Source organism: Callorhinus ursinus, unplaced genomic scaffold (assembly GCF_003265705.2).
Source record: "Callorhinus ursinus isolate GAN/ISIS: 27379988/994484 unplaced genomic scaffold, GSC_fseal_2.0 scaffold1, whole genome shotgun sequence".
NCBI classification, from domain to species: domain Eukaryota; kingdom Metazoa; phylum Chordata; class Mammalia; order Carnivora; family Otariidae; genus Callorhinus; species Callorhinus ursinus.
This window is the reverse complement of record NW_027397063.1, coordinates 115,589,798-115,610,655: the sequence shown is the minus strand read 5'-3', so window position 1 is coordinate 115,610,655 and position 20,858 is coordinate 115,589,798. Positions and strand designations below refer to the sequence as shown.

Here is a 20,858-nt window from a genome sequence, read left to right as displayed (position 1 = left end):
ACTAAGTGGGTATTATTTACATGTGAACCCAGCAGTGCACCTTTCAGGTATTTACACTGAAGATATACTTCTCATATTCCAAAATTATAGATGTACAAGATTACTACTGTTGTGTTAAAAAATAATGTAGGTGGCCTGAATTTAATGTAAACAACACATGGGAGATTAGTTGAGTAAGCTTTGGTCCCTCCACACAGTAGAGTCCTAGGCAGGAAAAAGAGTGAGTGTGATCTCTATGAACTGATAGGAAGCGATTCTCAGGATATATTGTTAAGTGAAGAAATCCGAAGTGCTAAAGAGTATTTGTAGTAGGTTACTTTCCTTCTTAGACAGAAGGGGGAATTAAAAAGGTATACATGTATCTACTCATTTCTGTAATATACACGAGAGATAAATCAGAAAATGAAATTAATGACAGGGTGAGTAGAATTAGGGTGGAAGGGAGTGACATTAATCTATGTTAATGTTTACATATTAAAGAAAATCAAGACTGAGGGAAAACCTTTAAGATGAAATAAAATCAAATGAACAACTTTTGAAGACAGTATTTTGACTATATACCTTTAGTCCAGCGACAAATAGTTGTAAAGCAGTACTGAATTTTAGTTTTTGTTTTGTTTGCAGTTATAGGGGGTTTTCTGAAACCAGTTACTCTGTATTTAAGGATTAAATAAGTTCACTTTGAGGATAACGGGAGTCCAATATCTACTGTAGAAGAAAGGAGTTCTGAATATGGTAAGGGGAAAATTAGAATGAATCCCGTGGTTGAATTGGATTAGAATTAGAGTTATTAATATGAACTCAGTGTTTTCATACTACTTTTAGAAATGGGTGTGTGTGTGTCTGTGGATTTCCTAGCTCTGTCCTCTAGGACAGCTCTTTAGAAGCAAGCTTACGTGCGCCTACCCCCCACCTCCCCCAAGGAATCTGAGCCCTTTGGAGAAATGGCTGATTCTGGGCTTGGGCCAAGAAAAAGTACAAGATGAACCTGAAAGTAAGGTCATTCCAGAATGTAATGTAGTTGCTCAAAGAGGGATGGAAAAACATCAAATGGCACAGGACCCCCCTTGAATGAGCTCTCACTGGCAAATATGGGGCAATTTAAACATAAAATAATGATGGCAAAGATTACAATCCACATAATAAAACAAGAATTCCTAAGTTCATACTTGTGGATGATGTAAATAAATGGGAAAGACAAGAGAGCTCTCTTATAGTATAATGCTAGCTAATAAATGGGGTGAGGGAAATCCCTGTTCGGCAGCTATCATGGCAATAATTGGGTCAGGTAAGAATCATGAATGCTAAAGCTAGTGGGTGAAAGTTTGATGAAAAATAGGATTTTTACATAATTTCTAAGTATTTCCCCACAGTATACTTATTTTACAGGTGAGAAACCTGCATATATCACCACCATTAATGGCCAAATTGACATTATGTGCGCCCCCTCCCCTTTTTTTAAGTAGGCTTCATGCTCGGCGTGGAGCCCAACACCGGGCTTGAATCCATGATCCTGAGTTCAAGACCTGAGATGAGATCAAGAGTCAGACACTAAACTGAGCCACCCAGATGCCCCCATTATGTGCCTTTTGATGTGATTTACTGAGAGGGTCACTTCTGTGATACTCTGCCAAAAATGCTTACCCTGACATTAAATATGAAGAAACATTAAACCCAAATGGAAGGCAAATAACCAAATGACCAGTCTATGGTCTTCAAAGATGTCTTGATCATGAAGAAAAGGACTGAAGGGGGGGTGGGAATTAGAGCAGGTTAAGTGATGTGACTACTAGAAGCAACTGCTGCTCTTGGGTTAGATTCTAGAGCCAGATTTTTGTTGCTATAAAGAATGTTATTGGAATAACTGGCAATATTTGAACAAGGTTTTATAGTAGCTAGTAGTATTAGTTTCCTGATTTTGACAATCTCACTGCAGTTATATGATAATGTTCTTGTTCTTAGAAGGTACATACTGAGGTACTTAGAAGTAAAGAGGTATCTTGTCTCTAACTTACTCTCAAATAGTTCAGGAGAAAAATTGTGTGCATAGACGTACATATCTACATATGTAGTAGAGAGAGAAAAATATATATGTGTATATATAAATTTACTTATATGTATATAAATAAATAGAGGAGATGTAGGTGGGGATAGAGAAGGAATGGTAAAATGTATGTGGTAAAATGTTAAATGGAGATATACTTTTTTTACTGTTCTGGAAATTTTTATGTAAGTTTGAAATGATTTCAAAATAAGGTTAAAAGAGTAAAATGATGCCAAATTCAAATAGAACCTTTAAAAAGGGTGCACTGGTTTCTCCTCCCCAGCAGGGAGGAGGCACTGCTATGCCTGCATCCTTGCAGACCATGTGGTGGGTGGGGGCTCTCCAGCTCTGTCATTCTGTAATGTAGCTGTATCTGGTTCTTTATCATTTTGAGCTCAGGTGTAAATTTATCCCTGCAGGTTATTGATGAGCGAGAATTTTTTGAGATCATGCCCAATTATGCCAAGAACATCGTTGTTGGTTTTGCAAGAATGAATGGGAGGACCGTTGGAATTGTTGGCAACCAACCTAAGGTGGCCTCAGGTAGGCAGGAGAGGCTCTCACCAACCTCGGGTGGCAGCTGGGGGCCGGGGCTGCCTGGGCTCACAGTGTCAGCCTTCTGCCTTTTCCTCAGAGGAGCCCTCCATGGCCAGAGAAGAAACTCCAATAGATGTTGTTATAAAAGCTTTTTTCTCTTTTAATGTTCATATCTCAAAATGCTTCTTTTATACTTTAATTTTTTTAAGGTTTATAGATAACTTTCTTTTTTCGAGTTCAGAAGGTCTTTACTTTTTCAGAGGTCTGCTTTCTGTCTCCCGCTGGTTAGATTTATGTCTCACCCACTAAACTATAAGCTCCATGAGGGCAGGGTGTCCTAGCCATCATTTTATCTCCAGTGTCTTCAGGGGTGTCCGGGACACAGTTGGTGGGTGATGAGTTAACAGCATCTTCCCGTGTCTGTGCCCCACAGTCTTCTGGGGAGATGGCCAGAGCTGAGCTACGGCCAGCCAGGTCATGGGGACTCATCCATGGCTGTGCTCTGGGTACAGTTGGAAGTGTGGCATGGGAACTATAGACACTGCTTTTCTCCTATTTTCCTTCTTAGGTTTGTTTTGAATCCCTGTGTAGGAGAAATACGCCCTCCCTTATTGGCCCAGCTTCATCTTTTGTTTCTGTCATGGCAGTTTTACCTTGTCTTTAGAAAAAAGTGTTTTGTTTTTTTTTTTTGCAATATTTTTTATCACGGTAAAAACATATATGTGTGTGTGTGTATAAATAACATGAAGTTTGCCTTTTTAACCATTTTTAAGGGTATAATGTAGTGGCATTAACTACATTCACACTGTTTGCAGCCATTACCACTATCTTCCAGAAATTTTTCAAGTAGAAAAAGACTCCCTTTCCACCTTACCCACACACCTTGATAATACCTTTTCCTCAGAGGAGCCCTCCATCGCCAGAGAAGAAACTCCGATAGATGTTGTTGTAAATCTCCTCCCTGTGAATTTACCTATTCTAGGTATCCCGTGTAAGTGGGATCATGTTGTAGTTGTCTTCTTGAGTCTAATTTATTTTACTTAGCATAATGTTTTCAAGGTTCATCAATGTGGTAGCATGTATCAGAACTTCAGCTTTTCACAGCTAAGTAATATTCCATTGTACGTGTATACCACATTCATCTGTGATGGACACATGGTTTGTTTCCAGCTTTTGGCTGTTGTGACTAATGCCGCAATAAACATCGGTATGCAAGTATCTATCTGAATCCCCGTTTTCAGTTCTTTTGGGTATATACCTAGGAGTGGAATTATTGAGTCATATGGTAATTTTATGTTTACTTTGAGGAAACACCATACTGTTTTCCACAGTGGCTGCGCTGTTTTACATTCTCACTGCACGGGGTTCCAGTTACGTCTCACTGTCTCCAGCACTTGTTAATTTCTGCTATGTTTTGATAAACAGCTATCCTAATGGGTAATTTTCATTTAAATTTCCCTAATGATTAGTGATGTTGAGCATCTTTTCATGTGCTTATTGGCCATTTGTAGATCTTCTTTGGAGAAATATCTATTAGATTCCTTTGTGCATTTTTAATTTTTTTTATTTGACAGAGAGAGAGAGAATGAGAGAGAGCGAGCCCAAGCAGGGGGAGTGACCGAGGGAGAGGGAGAAGCAGGCTCCCTGCTGAGCAAGGAGCCTGACGGGCTTGATCCCAGGACCCTGGGATCATGACCTGAGCCGAAGGCAGCTGCCTAACCGACTGAGCCACCCAGGCGCCCCTCCTTTGTGCATTTTTAATTATTTGTTTCTTGTTGTTGAATTGTTGGAGTGCTTTATATTTTGGATATTAAAGCCTTATCAGCTATATGATTTGCAAATATTTCCTCCCATTCTGTAGGTTGTCTTTTCACTTTCTTGATAATGTCATTTGGTGTACAAAAATTTTAAAATTTTATGAAGTCCAATATATCTTTGTTGTTGTTTGTGCTTGTCAGGGTACCTGTTGTTAAGTCCAGTCTCATGAAGCTTTCTCCCTATGTTTTCTTTTAGGAATTTTATGCTTTTAGCTTTTACGTTTTGGTTTGATCAATTTTGAGTAAATTTTTACATATGATGTGAGTTAAGGATCCAACTTTATTCTTTTGCATGTAGAAATCCAGTTATCCCAGCATCCATTTGTTGAACAGATTGTTCTTCCCTATTGAATACCTTGGTATCCTTGTCAAAAATCAGTGGGCTGTACATGTGTGGGTTTTTTCCTGGACTCTTTAATACTATTAATTGGTCTAGTTAGGTTTATCCACATGCTGGTTTTCATTACTGTAGTTTTTTGTAGTAGGTTTTAATATTGAGAACTGTGAGTCTTCTCAAGTTGTTTTTAAAGATTGGTTTGGCTTTTTGGGATCTTTGCAGTTCCATATGAATTTGAAGATTGGCTTTTAGATTTCTGCAAAACAAGGATGTTGGAATTTTGATAGAGATTGCATTGAATCTTCAGATCACTTAAGGTAGTAAGATGTTTCGACCTGTGAGCATAGGGTATCTTTCCATTTATTTTGGTCTTTTATTTCTTTCAGTAATGTTTTGTAGTCTTTAGTGTACAAGTCTTTCACCTCTTGGTTAAATTTACTCTTACCTGTTTCATTCTCTTAGATACTATTATAAATGGAATTGCTTTCTCGATTTCCTTTTTGGATTGTTCGTTATTAGAAAGACAACTACACAACTGATTTTTGTTTGTTGATCATGCAACCTGCAACTTTGCAGAGCTTATTAGCTTTACTAGCCTTCTTGTGGATTCTTTGGGATATTATATAGGATCATATTTTTTGCAAAAGAGGTATTTTTACTTTCTCTCCAATTTGGATACCTTTGACTATTTTTTTCTTGTCTAGTTACTCTGACTAGAATATCCAGCACACTGTTGAATGGCATTGGTGAAAACAGGCACCCTTATTTTGTTCCTGATCTTAGGGGGAGAACTTTGTCTCTCACCACTGAATGTGTTAACTATGGGTTTTTCATAAATGCCCTTACTCGTTGTGAGAAAATTTCCTTCTTTCCTAGTTTTCTGAGTGTTGTTTCTTTTTTTTAATCTTGAACGGTTGATAGATTTTGTCAAATTCCTTTTCTGCAACAGTTGAAATGATAGTGTAGTTTTTGTCCTTCATTCTATTAATGTGTGTTATATTGATATTTTGTATGTTGAACCGCTTCTGCATTCCTGGAGTATATCCGACTTGGTCATGGTATATAATACTTTTTATAAAATAAATTTTATTTTTTGGAGCTCTTTAGTTTCACAGAAAAATTAAGTGAAAACTACAGAGTTCCCATATATGCTCTGCTATCACACATGCTCAGCTTACGTCACTATCAATATGCAGAACCAGAAGGGTACATTTGTTACAACTGATGAATGTACATTGACCCACCAGGAGTTTCTGTACTTCTGCATTCTCACCAGGATTTGGTCTTGTCAGTCAGTGTTCTGGATTTTGGCCATTCTTATAGATGTGTATATATCTCATAGATGTATGTATGTATCTCATAGATGTATCTCATTTTAATTTGCATTTCCCTGATGACATGATGTGGAGCATCTTATCATGTGCTCATTTGCCATCTGTATGTTTTTGTTTCCTTTGGTGAGGTGTCTGTTCAGATCTTTAGCCCCCCCCCCTTTTTTTATCTTTAGCTCATTTTTTAAATCAGGTTTTCTTTTCTTTCTTTTTTTTAAGATTTTATTTATTTATTTGATAGATACACAGCGAGAGTGGGAACACAAGCAGGGGGAGTGGGAGAGGGAGAAGCAGGCTTCCCGCTGAGCAGGGAGCCCAGGATCGTGACCCGAGCTGAAGGCAGACGATTAACTGACTGAGCCACCCAGGCTCCCCTTAATCAGGTTTTCTTATTGTTAATGAGTTTTAAGAGCTTTCTGTATACATTAGATAGCAGTTCCTTTATCACATGTATATTTGGCAAATACTTTCTCCCAGACTGTGGTTATATTCTCATTTCTCTAGAAAGTGTCATTTGCAGAGCAGAAGTTTTTAATTATAATGAGGTCAACTTATCAGTTATTTTTTTCATAGATCATGCCTTTGGTAGAAAGATACCACCATACCCAAGGTTATTTGTTTTTCTCCTATGTTATCTTCTAGGCGTTTTAGAGTTTTGTGTTTTATATTCAGGTCTCTGGATCCATTTTGAGTTAATTTTCATGAGAAGTATAAGGTCTGTGTCTAGATTAATTTTTTTGTTTGTGGATGTTGAGTTGTTCCAGCACTATTCATTGAAAAATGATCTTTCTTCCATTGTATTGCCTTTGTTTATTTTTATTTTTTGTCAAAGATCAGTTGATTATATTTATGTGGGTCTATTTCTGGTTTCTCTGTTCTGTTCCATTGATCTATTTGTTTGTTCCTTCACCAGTACCACACATCTTGATTACTGTAGCTTTATAGTAAGTCTTGCAGTTAGGTATTGTCAGTCCTTCAACTATATTTTGTCCTTTAATATTGTGTTGGCTGTTCTGAGGTTTTTGCCCCTCAATATACTCTTTAGAATCAGTCTGTCAACATCCACTAAATAACTTGTTGGGATTTTGATTGGAATAGTGTTAAATCTAGAGATCAAGTTGGAAATACCTGACCTCTTGACGATATTGAGTCTTCCTATCCATAAACATGGAATATGTCTCCATTTATTTAATTCTTCCATTTTATTCATCAGAGTTGTATAGTTTTCCTCATACAGATCTTATAATGTGTTTTATTTGATTTATGCCTCTATTTCTTTTTTGGTTAGTGGGTACTAATGTAAATGGTATTGTGTTCTTAGTTTCAAATTCACTACTGGTATATAGGAAAGTGATTAACTTTTATTAACTTTGTATCCTGCAACCTTGTTATAATTGCTTATTAGTTTCAGCAGTGTTTTTGCCATTCTTTAGGATTTTCTACATAGATTATTATGTTATCTGTGAACAAAGTTTGATTTCTTCCTTCCCAGTCTGTGTACCTTTTGTATATTTTCTTGTTTTACTGGATTAGCTAGGACTTACAGTACAGTTTTGAAAAGTAGTGGAGAGGGCATTTTTGCCTTGTACCTGATCTTAGTGGGAAAGCTTCTAGTTTTTCACCATTATGCATGATGTTAGCTGTAGATTTTTGGTTAGATGATCTTTATCAAGTTGAGAAGTTGCCCTTATAGTCCTAGTATTGCTTTTTCTCTATCTACTGACATGTTCGTGTGATTTTTCTTCTTCAGCCTGTTGATGCAGTGGATTACATGAATTGATTTTCAAACGTTGAATCTGCCTACCTGTGATAAATCCCACTTGGAAGTAGTATATAATTACTTTTATAACATTGCTGGATTTGATTTGCTAATATTTTGTTGAGGGTTCTTACGTCTGTGTTCACGAGAGACATTGGTTTGTAGTTTTCTTGTAATGTCTTTTTCTGGTTTTGGTAATAGCGTAATGCTGGCCTCATAGAATTATTTAGGAAGTATTCCCTCTGATTCTGTCTTCTGGGAGAGATTGTAGAGAATTGGTATAATTTCTTAAATGTTTTGTAGAGTTCACCAGTAAAACTTTCTGGGCTGCATTTGTTTTTTAAATCACATAAGAAATAAAAAATGGTATTACAAATCAAAAATATGGGGCACCTGACTGGCTCAGTTGGTTAAGTGTCTGCCTTCGGCTCGGGAATTGATCTCAGGGTCCTGGGATCGAGCCCTGTGTCGGGCTCCCTGCTTCCTGGGAGCCTGCTTCTTTCTCTCCCTCTGCCTACATCTCCCCCTGCTTGTTTTTGCTCTCTCTCTCTCTGTGTCAAATAAACAAATAAAATCTTAAAAAAATATATATATAATACTGGCTTTTACATTTCCCCATGTAGTTACCTTTACTAGAGATCTTTATTTCTTCATACAGTTGTATGGTACTGTCTAGTATTTTTTTCATTTCAACCTGAAGGATTCCCTTTACCATTTCTTGTAGGGGAGGCCCAGTGGTAATGAACTCTTCAGCTTTGATCTTGGAATGTCTTACTTTGTCCCTCATTTTTCAAGGACAGTTTGCCAAACATGGAGTTCTTGGTTGACAATTTTATTCTTTCAGTGCTCTAAGTCATCCCATTGTCTTTTGGCCTTCATGGTTTTTCTACTCAGAAATCAATTGATAATCTTACTGAGGATCTCATGTATATGGTGAGTCACTTCTGTCTTGCTACTTTCAAGATTCTGTCCTTATCTTTTAGTAATTTGATGATAATGTGGCTCAGTTGGGGGGGGCTGTGTTTATTCTACTTAGTTTCTTGGATTTGTCGCTTCATGTTTTACATCAAATTTGGGAAGTTTCTGGACATTATTTCTTCAAATAATCTCTGTCCCTTTTTTCTCTTTCTCCTCCCTCTGGTATTGCCTTGCTGCATATGTTGGTTCAAATGATGGTATTTCATAGGTCTCTTAGTTTCTATTAACTTCATTTTTTCTTTTCTTTTTGCTCAGACTGGATAATTTAAATTATCTTCAGGTTTCCTGATCCTTTCTTCTCTTTTCTCAAATCTGCTATTGAACCCCTGTAATGATTCCCCCCCCCCCAATTATGGTAGTTTTCAGCCCCAGAATTTGTTTGGTTCCGTTTTATGATTTCTTGCTTTTTGATATTCTCATTTTGTTCATACATTGTTTTCTGATTTTTAAATATCTTTGTTCATGTTTTTCTTTGCATCTTTGGCCATATTTAAGACAGTTATTTTAAAGTCTTTGTCTAGGGGCATCTGGGTGGCTTAGTTGGTTAAGTGTCTGCCTTTGGCTCAGGTCATGATCCCAGGGTCCTGGGGTTGAGTCCTATGCTGGGCTCCCTGCTCTGTGGGGAGCCTGCTTCTCCCTCTCTGCCCTCCCCTCCAACTTGTGCTTGTGCTCTCTCATGTTCTCTGTCTCTCTTTCTCTCATAAAATCTTAAAAAAAAAAAAAAAGTCTTGGGGCGCCTGGGTGGCTCAGTCAGTTGTCTGCCTTTGGCTCAGGTCATGATCCCAGGGTCCTTGGATTGAGCCCCACATCAGGCTCCCTGCTCCCTGGGGGAGCCCGCTTCTTCCTCTCCCTCTGCCTGCCACTCCCTCTACTTGTGCGCACTCTCTCTCTCTCTCTCTGTCAAATAAATAAATAAATTTTAAACAAAAAAAGTCTTTGTCTAGTAAGTTCAGTGTCTGGGCTTCCTCAGGGACAGATTCTATTTTGTTTGTTTGAGTGGCTCTTTTCCTGTTTCTTTGTAAGCCTTATTTTTTGTTGAAAACTGGACATTTGAATATTGTGGTAACTCTGGAAATCATATTTTCTTTCCTAGGTTTTGTTGTGGTTGATCATTGAATGCTGTAATAGTCCATTTGTCTAGTCATTTTTCCTGATTATTTTTGCAGACTTTATTCCTCCAGTGGTCGCTGAAGTTTCTTTTCCTTAGCTTGTATCCAGCTGGCGTTTTGACAGAGATACCCTTGAACACCAGGTGCTAAAACAGACAAACAAAACATGTCTTTTAGTCTTTGAGAATTGGCTCTGTGCTGGGGCTCTCCTTCAACACTTAGGCAGACTTAAACTGAGCTTAGGGATCAGCCCAAGGTTAACTCTTAAGATCTTTGTAGGTTATTTGTTTTGTAATGTGTTTTCATCTTCATTCATCTTCAGATATTTCCTTTTCTCAGGTCTTTTCTGAGCATGCATCTGGTTCTAGGCATATCTGTGTCTTTCTGAAATCCCCTGTATACGTAGGTGTTCTTGAGTGCCCTAATTTCCCAAAGAAACTCTGTTTTGTTTTGTTTTTTCTCCTAGGCCTTAGGTGATTGAAGCATAATCTTTTGCCTCAGATATCTACAGGTTGTTCCTTTGTTTTTGAACAATGGCTGCCACTTTTCTGGCCTGCGTGAATGCCAAGTTAGGTGAAACAGATGAAAGTCAGTCTTTCAGACAAGTTAAAACAGACCTATGTGATAATTTGTGACTGAGGTCTTCTTTGTTCCCTCTAGAACTAGGGAGAGTGTGGGGCAAGTGTAATTAAGAACACCAACAAGGCTTTCCTACTATTTTTAAGTTGCCTTTTTCTTTTGTTTGTTTCTTTCTTTTTTTAAGTAGGCTCCACACCCATCTTGGGGCCCAAACTCACGACCCTGAGATCAAGAGTCAGATGCTCTACTGCCTGAGCCCCCCAGGTGCCCCTTAAGTTGCCTTTTTTCTTGATTTGTCTTTCTTTTGATTGTTGTAAACCTTCACTTATTCCAGAGTTTCTGCTTGTTTTGTTATGTTTCTGTTGGAGGATAGGAGCTTGGAACTGCCCACTCCACCATTTTGTTGTTTAAAAAAAGTGTTTAAAGTCAGGAATTCACACCTATTGAAAATTGTATTTTGTTCCTCCAATGAGTTCATAACTGTCCATACATTGCTTTAGTTTCTCCTTTTAGCTTTGTCAGTCCCTGGCACAGACTTCACATGGTTTCCTGTGTCTGCTTTAAGGTCTTTCTCAACCTGTGACTACCTCTGCAGGTACAGGTTGACTTTCATAGGCTCACTTTTTAAGAAACTGCTTTGCTTGTCCTGGAAATTTTCTCTATAAATAGCCAGGTTGTCTATCCCAGGGGCCCTCCCCAGCTCTGGCTGGAGCCTGAACTCTTGATTCCATTTGGTTCCTTGAGTTCTCTTTTTCTTGGCTTAAAAATTCTTTGTGATGTTTATGGAGGGCAAGATGTGGAAGTTCAGTAGGTTACTGCTTTTTTGAAGAAAGCTTCGTTTTATTGACTTCTTCATTCCCTGTTACTAAAAGCCCACTTCAGAGGCTCAGATAGAGAGCTTCTGTTCTGGTTCTCATTTTTTCTTGTAGGAATTAGCCACGGCTCTTTGGACACTCTCTGATTGCCGGGCTCTCTGTATAGCCCTGGGACTAGGCCTAAGATGCTAAGGCCAGGCCTCTGGACATGGGGCCCATTCCATGGCAGCTCGGGGCTGCAGGTTTTCCAATTCTGTGTTCATTTCCCCAATGATTACATCTTGTTTTGCTTGTCAGTGTTCATCTTTCTTTTCAGTTTGATTTTGAGTATAGCCTCTGGGTACTTTTTGCAGTTTCTTAATTTAGAATTGTTTTTTTTTCTGGGACTTATCACTGATTCTTTATTTCAGATCATTAACATAGATTTTGAATAGAAAGGAAGGAAAGGAGATTTAAAAATCTTTTATTGAGTTATAATTTACACACAATAAAATATACAGCTTTCAAATGCTCATTTTGATAGGTTTTGACAATTTGACAATTGTATACAACCTTGTTATCACTGTCTAGAACTAGATATAGAACATTTCTGTCATCTTAGGAAATGCATTTAGCAAGAGGGAAGTTTTACCTGTTTTTCTTTTCTGAGTTTCTTTTTCATGATTTCTAGCATTCTTTATATATTTTGGTGTGAGTCCTTTGTCAGATATGTGTATTGCAAATATTTTTTCCTGATTAGTGACTTATTTATTCAATAAATTAATGGTGTCTTTACTCATTATTTTAAACATCTGATGAAGCCCCATTTATCAGTGTTTTTTATTTATGATTAGAGCTTTTGTGTCTTTTCTAAGAAATCTTTGCCTACTACAAGGGTGCAAAGATAGTCCAATATTATTGCCTAGTTTTGTAGTTCTGGGTTTTATATTAAGGTCTGTGATCTATTTTGAATGGATTTTTGTATAGAGTTTATAGTGTGAAACAGTCTAATTTCGTGTGTGTGGTTTTTTGTTTTTTTTAAGATACGGATAGTTAATTGTTTCATCACCATTTGTTAAGAAGACTTCCTTTCCACATTGAATTGTTTTGGTGTCTGGTCTAAAATCAGTTGTGTGGTTCTGTTTCTTCACAATGTATCCTGTTTCATTGTCATTTTGTCTACCTTTATGCCTTTGCCATATTGCCTTGATTATTGCAGCTTTATAGTTCTCAGTGGTTCTGAACTTGGGGCACTATCAGGATCCTGGGGACATCTGACAATGTTGGAAACATTTTTGGTTGTGACAGGTGTGGATTCTGGTGGGGGAGTGGGTGCTACTGGCATCTCGTGGGTGGAGGTCAGAGATGCCACTAAACATCCTGTACACACAAGACAAACCCCGACAACAAAGAATTATCCGGTCCAAAATGTTGTTAGTGCTGAGGTTGAGAAACTGCTTTGTAAGTCTTGGAAAGTCAACTAGTGTAAGTCTTCCAATTAAAAAAAAAAAACCGTCTTAACTATTGTTTCCTTTGTATTACCATTTGAATTTTAGAATCTGCTTATCAATTTCTATAAGAGAATGCCTATGATTTTGATAGTAATTGCTTGAAAATATAGGTCTGTTCAGTATGCTAGCTTAGTAAACTTTAAATCTAAGATAATTAAATGGTATATATTTAATAGTATATAATTATAATTAACACAATATATGTTTTTATTCATTATATATCATATTTTATAATATATTAATATCCATTAATAATTAGTAATATTTAATAGTATATAATTAAAATTGAATACAATTAGAAATTTGGTTTCTTGGTTGTAGTAGCTGTATTTCAAGTGCTTAATAGCTCTAGTGACTATCATGTTGAATAGTACAGTCAGAGAACATTCCTAGAAAGTTCTTTTGACCAGCACTGGTATAAATCATTTTGGGAATTTACCCATTCTTCTGATCCATGGGTGTATAAGTGTTTTTTTTTTTTTTTTTTTTTTTTTTACTTAAGTTATGAAAATTCCTCTGTCCTCCTAGGCTACTGCTTGTTTTTTTTTTTTTTTTTAAGATTTAGCGAGCGTGTGAGCAGGGGGAGGGGCAGTGGGAGAGAAAGAGAGAGACTCTCAAGCAGGTTTCGTGCTCAGTGTGGAGCCAACACCAGAGTCGATCTCATCACCTGGAGATCATGACCTCAGCTGAAACCAAGAGTTGGTTGCTTAATCGACTGAGCCACCCAGGTGCCCCACTGCTAGTTTGAGTTACGACTGAATATTGAATGTTGTCAGATCTTTCTTTATTTCTGTTGAGAAGACTATATGGTTTTTCTCCTTTATTTAGTATAATTTCATTGGTTTTCATGTTAGATTAACCTTGCCTTCTTGGGATAAACCCCATTTGGTTAGGATGTGTTTGTGTTTTTATATATTGCTGGATTTGATTTGGTAATATCTTAGGAATTTTTGCATTTGTGTTCATAAGAGAGTTTGGTCTCTGTTCCTCTCTTAAGATGTCCTTATTTTGTTTTGGCATCAGGATAATGTGGCTTCATACAGTATGTTGGGAACTATTCTAGGAGAGGAGATACACTAGTAACTGAGCTCTTACTCTGTGCCACTTTACAGATACCATCTCCTTTAATCCTTACAACTATGATAGGAGGTAGTAACATCCCAACTTTGCAGGTGAGGAACCTCAGGCTCAGAAAGGTAAATTCCCAAGGGCACATAGGTATAACTGGTGAAGCCAGAATCTGATTCCAAGCTACAGGGAGTCTCTAAGAGCAGCCCTTGAATGATACCTCCCACTATTGGTTCCATGTGGGGAAGTCAGGCTGTACCCCAGGTGGCAGCAGTCCTTCAACTTATGAGGCAGAGTCTCGCTCCCTGCAATAGGCTGTGCTCCCAGCAAGAGAGTCTGTGCCCTCAGAGCCGAGGCCACTCCTGGATGGGTTCTCCTGTCTTCCCTGTTTTTTTCCTGGAGTGTAAGGGTTCCCCTTTACATTCCCTGATGAGGAAACTTTGATGCCTCCATAAAAATCAGCTCTGGATGGTTGCTGAGGGTACATTCCCATGTGGGTGGAACTGGAAATTGCCCAGAAGCTCAGCATGGATAATCCCTCTCATTCTAGGATGTTTGGATATTAATTCATCTGTGAAAGGGGCTCGTTTTGTCCGATTCTGTGATGCATTCAATATTCCACTCATCACTTTTGTTGATGTCCCTGGCTTTCTGCCTGGTAAGTCATTGACAGAAGGGGGGGGGGCTAGGAGAGGTGGTTTTGCCCAGTAAGGCACCCACTTTATTTGGAGGTTTTCTTGGAAAAATCTCTAAGTATTTGTGACATCTCTGTATTCTAGGTGTCTGGAAGATGGGCTGTGGGGTGGGGGTGGCTCTCTCTTGGCCCTTTGGGGAGCAGGGGAAGACCTCATAACTGAGAGTGGCAGTCAAACCTTGTGAGGAGTTTTGTATCTAGTAACTCTTCCTCATGATCTAGGCACAGCACAGGAATACGGAGGCATCATCCGGCATGGTGCCAAGCTTCTCTACGCATTTGCCGAGGCAACTGTACCCAAAGTCACAGTCATCACCAGGAAGGTGAGGAACTTGTATCAGAATCTAGGAGTCCATTTCTGGCAGCTTGGCCACGTTTGGAGGTCTGGCTAAGAGTTTCAGGAGGGCTGGGAAAAGGAGTATACCTTGCTCACCCTTAAAAAGATCTTTTGAGGGCAGCATTTTTACAGCCCTGTGGACACACCCTGCAGATATGTCGGTGGTCATGTCTGGGAACTGAAAGCATCAGTGGGACAAAGCCAGGAAAGACAGTGAACATTAACCGTGAAAGGCCTCTGGGTTGTGTCTAGGTATTCTCTGCTCTGGCTTCCTGGCCTCAGAGACATTGGGCCTTCAGTAGCCCAGGAGGGCTCTTCTCTTTTTGTCCTCATTTCACTTGGCTTCCTAGGATGTTTCAGGGCATGATCTGTTTGATTCAGGCTCTAACGTTCAGCATTTGGGTCTGTTCCAGGCATATGGTGGTGCCTATGATGTCATGAGCTCCAAGCACCTTTGTGGTGACATCAACTATGCCTGGCCTACAGCAGAGATTGCAGTCATGGGAGCAAAGGTGAGGGCTTCTAGCTTTCTCTTTGCCTTGGTCTGGGTACTGCACTCTCCCAGCAGGAGCTCATAGGTGGGAAATGTTGGAGAGAGGCTCAGACCCCTCAGATGGGCCAGGATTCCAGGGAGTTGGGGTCTGGACCTTGAAAAGTCTCCCACCTTGAGCCCCAGGGCCAGCTCTGGCTCCTGTCCTGCACTCGCACTTCAGGCACATGCTGGTATCTTCACGCTCAGGGTGAGAGGGCCCCTGAGGGGGTTTTGAGATTATCAGTAAAGGGGAAAGCATTTAGTCAGCTGAACTAGCCTTTGGGAGGATTGGATATTGCCTGTAACTCCATCTCCTCTCTTGGGGTGGGGGGGGGGGGGTGGCTAGAGCCATTCCTTTTAGCCCATGGAAGCTGAACCGTAGTTCTGACCCCTGGTGACTCCTGGTGACTTGCCCTGGTGGGCAAGGTATAGCAGTGCCCCACCTTATCCATATAGGGCACGCTCCAACACCCCCAGTGGAGGCCTGAGACCAGGATAATACCGAGCCCTATATATGTTGTTTTTTCATATACATACTTATTTACTTATGATAATGTTTAATTTATAAACTAGGCACAGTAAGAGATTAACAATAATAAAACAGAATGATTAAAACAATATGCTGTAATAAAAGTTGTGGAATGTGGTCTCTCTCTCAAAATATCTTGTCCTCACTCTTCTTGTGATGTGAGATAAGATGGAGTGAGGTGAAGACCATAGGCACTGGTGTCAGGAGGTTCATCTGTCGTCTTCTGGAGTGTGGTTGATCCTGAGTAACTGAAATTGCAGATGAGCAGGGACTACTGTACTACTGTTGCTTAGTAGCCTGGTCCCCACTCCTTTCCTGCTTTGAAACAGCTCTTGGGATTGTACCAGATAACTCCCTTGACTCTCCCCATAGCTGACTTTTAGGGGTTCTGAGGTCAGGGCTCATCTTTTAGTCCTCCGTACTTCTATATTTGCAGTCCAGTCTGTCTGCCTTTGGCCACTGAATTGTGTACTCAGGATAAGAAAAAAGGAAAACAGCGTTTGACTTCCCTTGATGCAGGGGACCATGGATCTAATGATGGAAAACAGGCCAAACATCTTGGCCTCAGAGAAGGATAGATGCAAGTGGACAGAGTGGGATGGAACTGGGGACACAAATGACTGGCTTTGCCCGGCTGCCTGTGGTTGGGGCCACAGCTGAACGTCCCATCATCTAGCCCCTGGAGTCATGATGGTTGACTCCAGCAGTGCTTACCTCTAGGCCCTTCTCTCCAGAGCACTTTGATTTACCGTGAAGTTCACAACCACACACTGTGATAGTGAGTTGAGGGAGGTCTACCCAGGTTGGGACTGCCAGTTAAGTTCATTAACTACTCTCATGACAGGGTGCTGTGGAGATCATCTTCAAAGGGCATGAGAATGTGGAAGCTGCTCAGGCGGAGTATATCGAGAAGTTTGCCAACCCCTTTCCTGCTGCAGTGAGAGGTAGGGACTGTGGTGGGGAGGGCAGCATTGGTCATTTGCTGGGTCACTTGCTCATTCTTTTACTCCCAGAGTCTCACATGACCGTCCTTTGCTCTTACAGTTGAATCTGGAGATGAGTGAGGGGTGGGCTTGTTGCTGGGCAGTCATCACTTAAGGACGGTATATATGCTGCTTTGGTAACTAGGATCATAACAACATTACTGAAATGGCTAAATTTCTTAGTGTTGTTCCAGTTACCTAAGTATTGTGTAAAAAACCAATCTAAAACAGAGTGGCTTAAACAAACAACTTTTTTTTTTTTTAAAGAATTTATTTATTTGAGAGAGAGAGAGATAATGAGAAAGAGCATGAGGTAGGGGGAGAGGGAGAAGCAGGCTCCTTGAGCAGGGAGGTCAACATGGACCTCGATCCCAGGACCCTGAGCCAAAGGCAGATGCCCAACTGAGCCACCCAGGCGCCCCCTCCCCTTTTTTTTGTTCATGTTTCTGAGGGTCATCAGTTTGGTCTGGGCTCAATTAGGTGGTTCTGCTGGTCTTGCCTGGGATCAATCATGCAAAGATAGCGAATTGGTAGTTTGGGGCTGGATAGTCCAAGATGGCTTCACTTACATGGCTGCTGTTGGCTGTCCGCTAGACTCTGCACATGATTTCTTATTCTTAAGGTTACTTCACACTTGATGGTGTCCTGAGGGCAGCAAGAGGGTGGGAGGGGAAGCTGCAAGGCACCTTGAGACCTAGGTTTTGAAATTGCACAGTATCACTTCTGCCACATTTTGTTGGCCAAAGCAAGTCACAAGGTCAAGTGAGGAAATTAAATCCTTAATGGGAGGAGTTGTGAAATCACATTGCAGAGGGGCTTGTGTTAACAGGGATAGGAGGAAGTGTAGTGATTTTTGAAAATGCAAATGTATTTTCTTAACTTTTGACTTCATCTTGGCAGGGAGGGGATCAGATTTCATTTTCTTGCCAAGTGCTCCTAGGCCAGAAGTTGGGGCCCTGCCAGAGGAACAGGGATGCTCCTAGGATGCAGGGGAAGGTTCACAGGGTCCATGCCCTCTTATAGTAACTTGGGTCCTGCTCACACTGTCGGCCCCAGAGATGGTACCCAGGCTGAACACAGATTGGGGGGTGGCATTATCTGGGGATGCAGATGATCTACTTCCTTTTCTGTGCTTCACCAGGATTTGTGGATGACATCATCCAGCCTTCCTCTACACGAGCCCGAATCTGCTGTGACCTGGATGTCTTGGCCAGCAAGAAGGTACAGCGCCCTTGGAGGAAACATGCAAATATTCCACTGTAAATGAATCAAAGGATAATAAACCAAGAGCCAATTACTGCCTGGCCATTCGTACCCATCCCTGCCTTTTGCAATCATGATACCTGGAAATCTAAATACCAGTAATTACTTGAAATGGCTGTTTATTAAATTCTAGGAAGATTTCATTTATGCCTTACTGTAAAATTACTTGCTTTATTAAAAATTTGTTTTAACTGGTATTTTTTGAGCAAATCTCATTTTTTATGGTAGAAATCTGAAAAATCAAGAAAACAGTACACAGAGTATTGTCACTTAGAGCTGACCCTTATATGACACCTCTTTGTATTTTTTTCCTTTTTCCCCAGATTTTCTTTTTCTCTGTAGGTGAGATAAGCAGCTTTTAGGGCAGAGTACTTAACTGCTTAGGCTTCAGTTTCCTTACTTTTAAATAATATTTAATGTGCCCTTAATTCCTCTGGGAATTGTTGAGGATTAAATGGGATGTTTGCAGTTATGTCTGGCAGAATGGATGCTAGGTAAGCTGTAGTGCTCTATATTAGGTGCTTTTTAGAAATGTGTTCTCACATTTTAAAAAACTTATTTTGGAAATTTTCAAACCTATAGAAATGTTGCAAGAGTGGTATTTGTATACCTTTCACCTAGATTATCTAGTTAATTGTCTACATTTGGTACATCTCTTTCATAAATATATAATTATTTTTATTGACCCATTTGAGAGTAATTTGCAGAATCATGACACTTTATCCCCCTGCACCACCAAACATCAGTGTTTATTTTCTAGGAACCAAGGCTCATTGTTTTACAGTCTTTCATTACATTGACATTTGTTGGAAGAGTGGTTGCCCGTTATTTTGTAGAATATCCCTCAATTTGGGTTTGTTTGATTGTTTCCAGGTGTTCAGATCTAGGTAAGAGTTATACGCAATGTTCTTTCTCTGTATCATGTTAGGAAGCACATTATGCTAGTTTTTTCCATTATTGATGAAATTGACTCATCACTTACAGTGGTGGCTGCAAAGGTTACCATTTTTTCTTTGTAATTAATAATTGATCTGGGGAGGGGCCTCTGGGTGGCTCAGTCGGTTGAGCGTCTGCCTTCGGCTCAGGTCATGATCTCGGGGTCCTGGGATTGAGCCCCGCATCGGGCTCCCTGCTCAGCGGGAGTCTGCTTCTCCTTCTCTCTGCTCATGCTCTTCCTCTCTCTCTCAAATAAGTAAATAAAAAATATTTAAAAAAAATAATTGATCTGGGGACATTCTTTAAGCCTGTCAACAAACTTTCATCCAGTACTTTTAGTAATCCATTGATGATTCTTGTCTCCATCAGCTATCCTGTGTTGATTCTAATATTTGCATTTCTAACCCTATCACTGTCTGCATTTGTTAGTTGTTAGTCTCCTGGAAGAGCTTTCTTTTCTGTTTAAATTTTTTCAGTATCTGTTTAGACTCATTCTTTTTTAAAAAACATTTTTTCCTAAAATAACTTTTTCTTACTATGCTGTCACCCTGTCAAATTTTCAAACACACATTAACTAGTTCGTTACATTTTTTTTCTCCCTGTCCATCCCTACTCCACCCCCAAAAGATGAGATTGGGAAGCATATATTATAGTTGAAATCTGTTTGGTATATGGTAGGTGTTTCATAAATGTTTCTTTTAGTGAATGAATGTATCAAACAAGAAAGAACAAACTCATGAATTCCTTTAAAATTTAACGTGTTACTCATTTTGACACTTAAAATTTCAAAGGAGCTTCTTTAAAGTTGGCTCTTTGACCCTTTTCATATGTCCCAATAATTTCTGGCACACTTCCTTATTTTTTTGACACAGAATAATGTACCAGGCTCATCTTCTATTTTCCTTGCCCAGCCCTGGATTCAGTGATTTCTCCCGAGTCCTGGTTTCTTTTAGTAGATGTCACTTAGAAGCTAAAATTGGCAGATGTTCACATTGATGCTGAGGTGTCATTGCTTCTAGGTATTTTCAGCAGACTAGGAAATACACAAATTTGTGAATATAAAGGTATATGAGGAACATGTATATATATTATGTACTTATTATATAAATGTTTAAAAATCATGAGTTCATACTGGAACTTTTAATCCCAATCCAACATACAGGTTCTTCTTTGCTTTCCCCTATTCTATATGTATTTATCTCAGGGGTAAAACTGGGTCCCATTACCTTCAATATAATTTACTCACTTGCTCAATCTTACACTAAATACAAAAGTTTGAGAACTTCTAAAGTTCAAGACTCTCAGTTTAAAGACAAAAGAACTACAAGAAAGTACATGGTCAAGTTATTTGTATTTATGTTACCCATTTGAAAGACAGTCCTTTTTTATGTTTGTGGACCATTTTAGTCCCCCCCCCCATCTTTGTTGACTTTATTTGGCTGAGGATGTAAAGCATTAACGATTATATTAGAAATGGAGATTTTAAGTGGTTTCAGCATAAAGGTCAACTATGGAGTGCTTGTTTCAGAGGGCCCCATGGGGTGTGCTTTTTTCTGTGGTGAGAGCCCTGGGTCTTCCCACCACTGACGACTTTCCCTTGTCCCAGATCCTTAGCTCCAAAGGAGCTTGGATGTTCTATCATTTCAAGCTCAACTTGAGCTAAATCAGTATGTGATTGTCTTATATACTTTTCCCATTTCTACCAGCCACCCCATCATTC

The 20,858-nt window shown here is 39.5% G+C and overlaps 1 protein-coding gene across 5 annotated transcripts in view; it reads left to right on the top strand.

Moving 5' to 3' along the window:
* PCCB (propionyl-CoA carboxylase subunit beta) overlaps nt 1-18,399 on the top strand; it is a 101,163-nt gene extending 82,764 nt beyond the window's left edge. For 4 of the 5 annotated variants that reach the window (XM_073899663.1, XM_025881861.2, XM_025881853.2 and 1 more), the window contains 6 exons: nt 2,464-2,587; nt 14,415-14,522; nt 14,781-14,881; nt 15,309-15,407; nt 16,801-16,900; nt 18,081-18,399. In XM_073899663.1, the coding sequence (XP_073755764.1) occupies nt 2,464-2,587; nt 14,415-14,522; nt 14,781-14,881; nt 15,309-15,407; nt 16,801-16,900; nt 18,081-18,202 (654 nt within the window). In that variant the 3' untranslated portion in view covers nt 18,203-18,399. The remainder of the gene's footprint in view (nt 1-2,463; nt 2,588-14,414; nt 14,523-14,780; nt 14,882-15,308; nt 15,408-16,800; nt 16,901-18,080) is intronic. The other variant, XM_073899659.1, reaches the window with a different exon arrangement.
* Nucleotides 18,400-20,858: the final 2,459 nt, after the last annotated feature.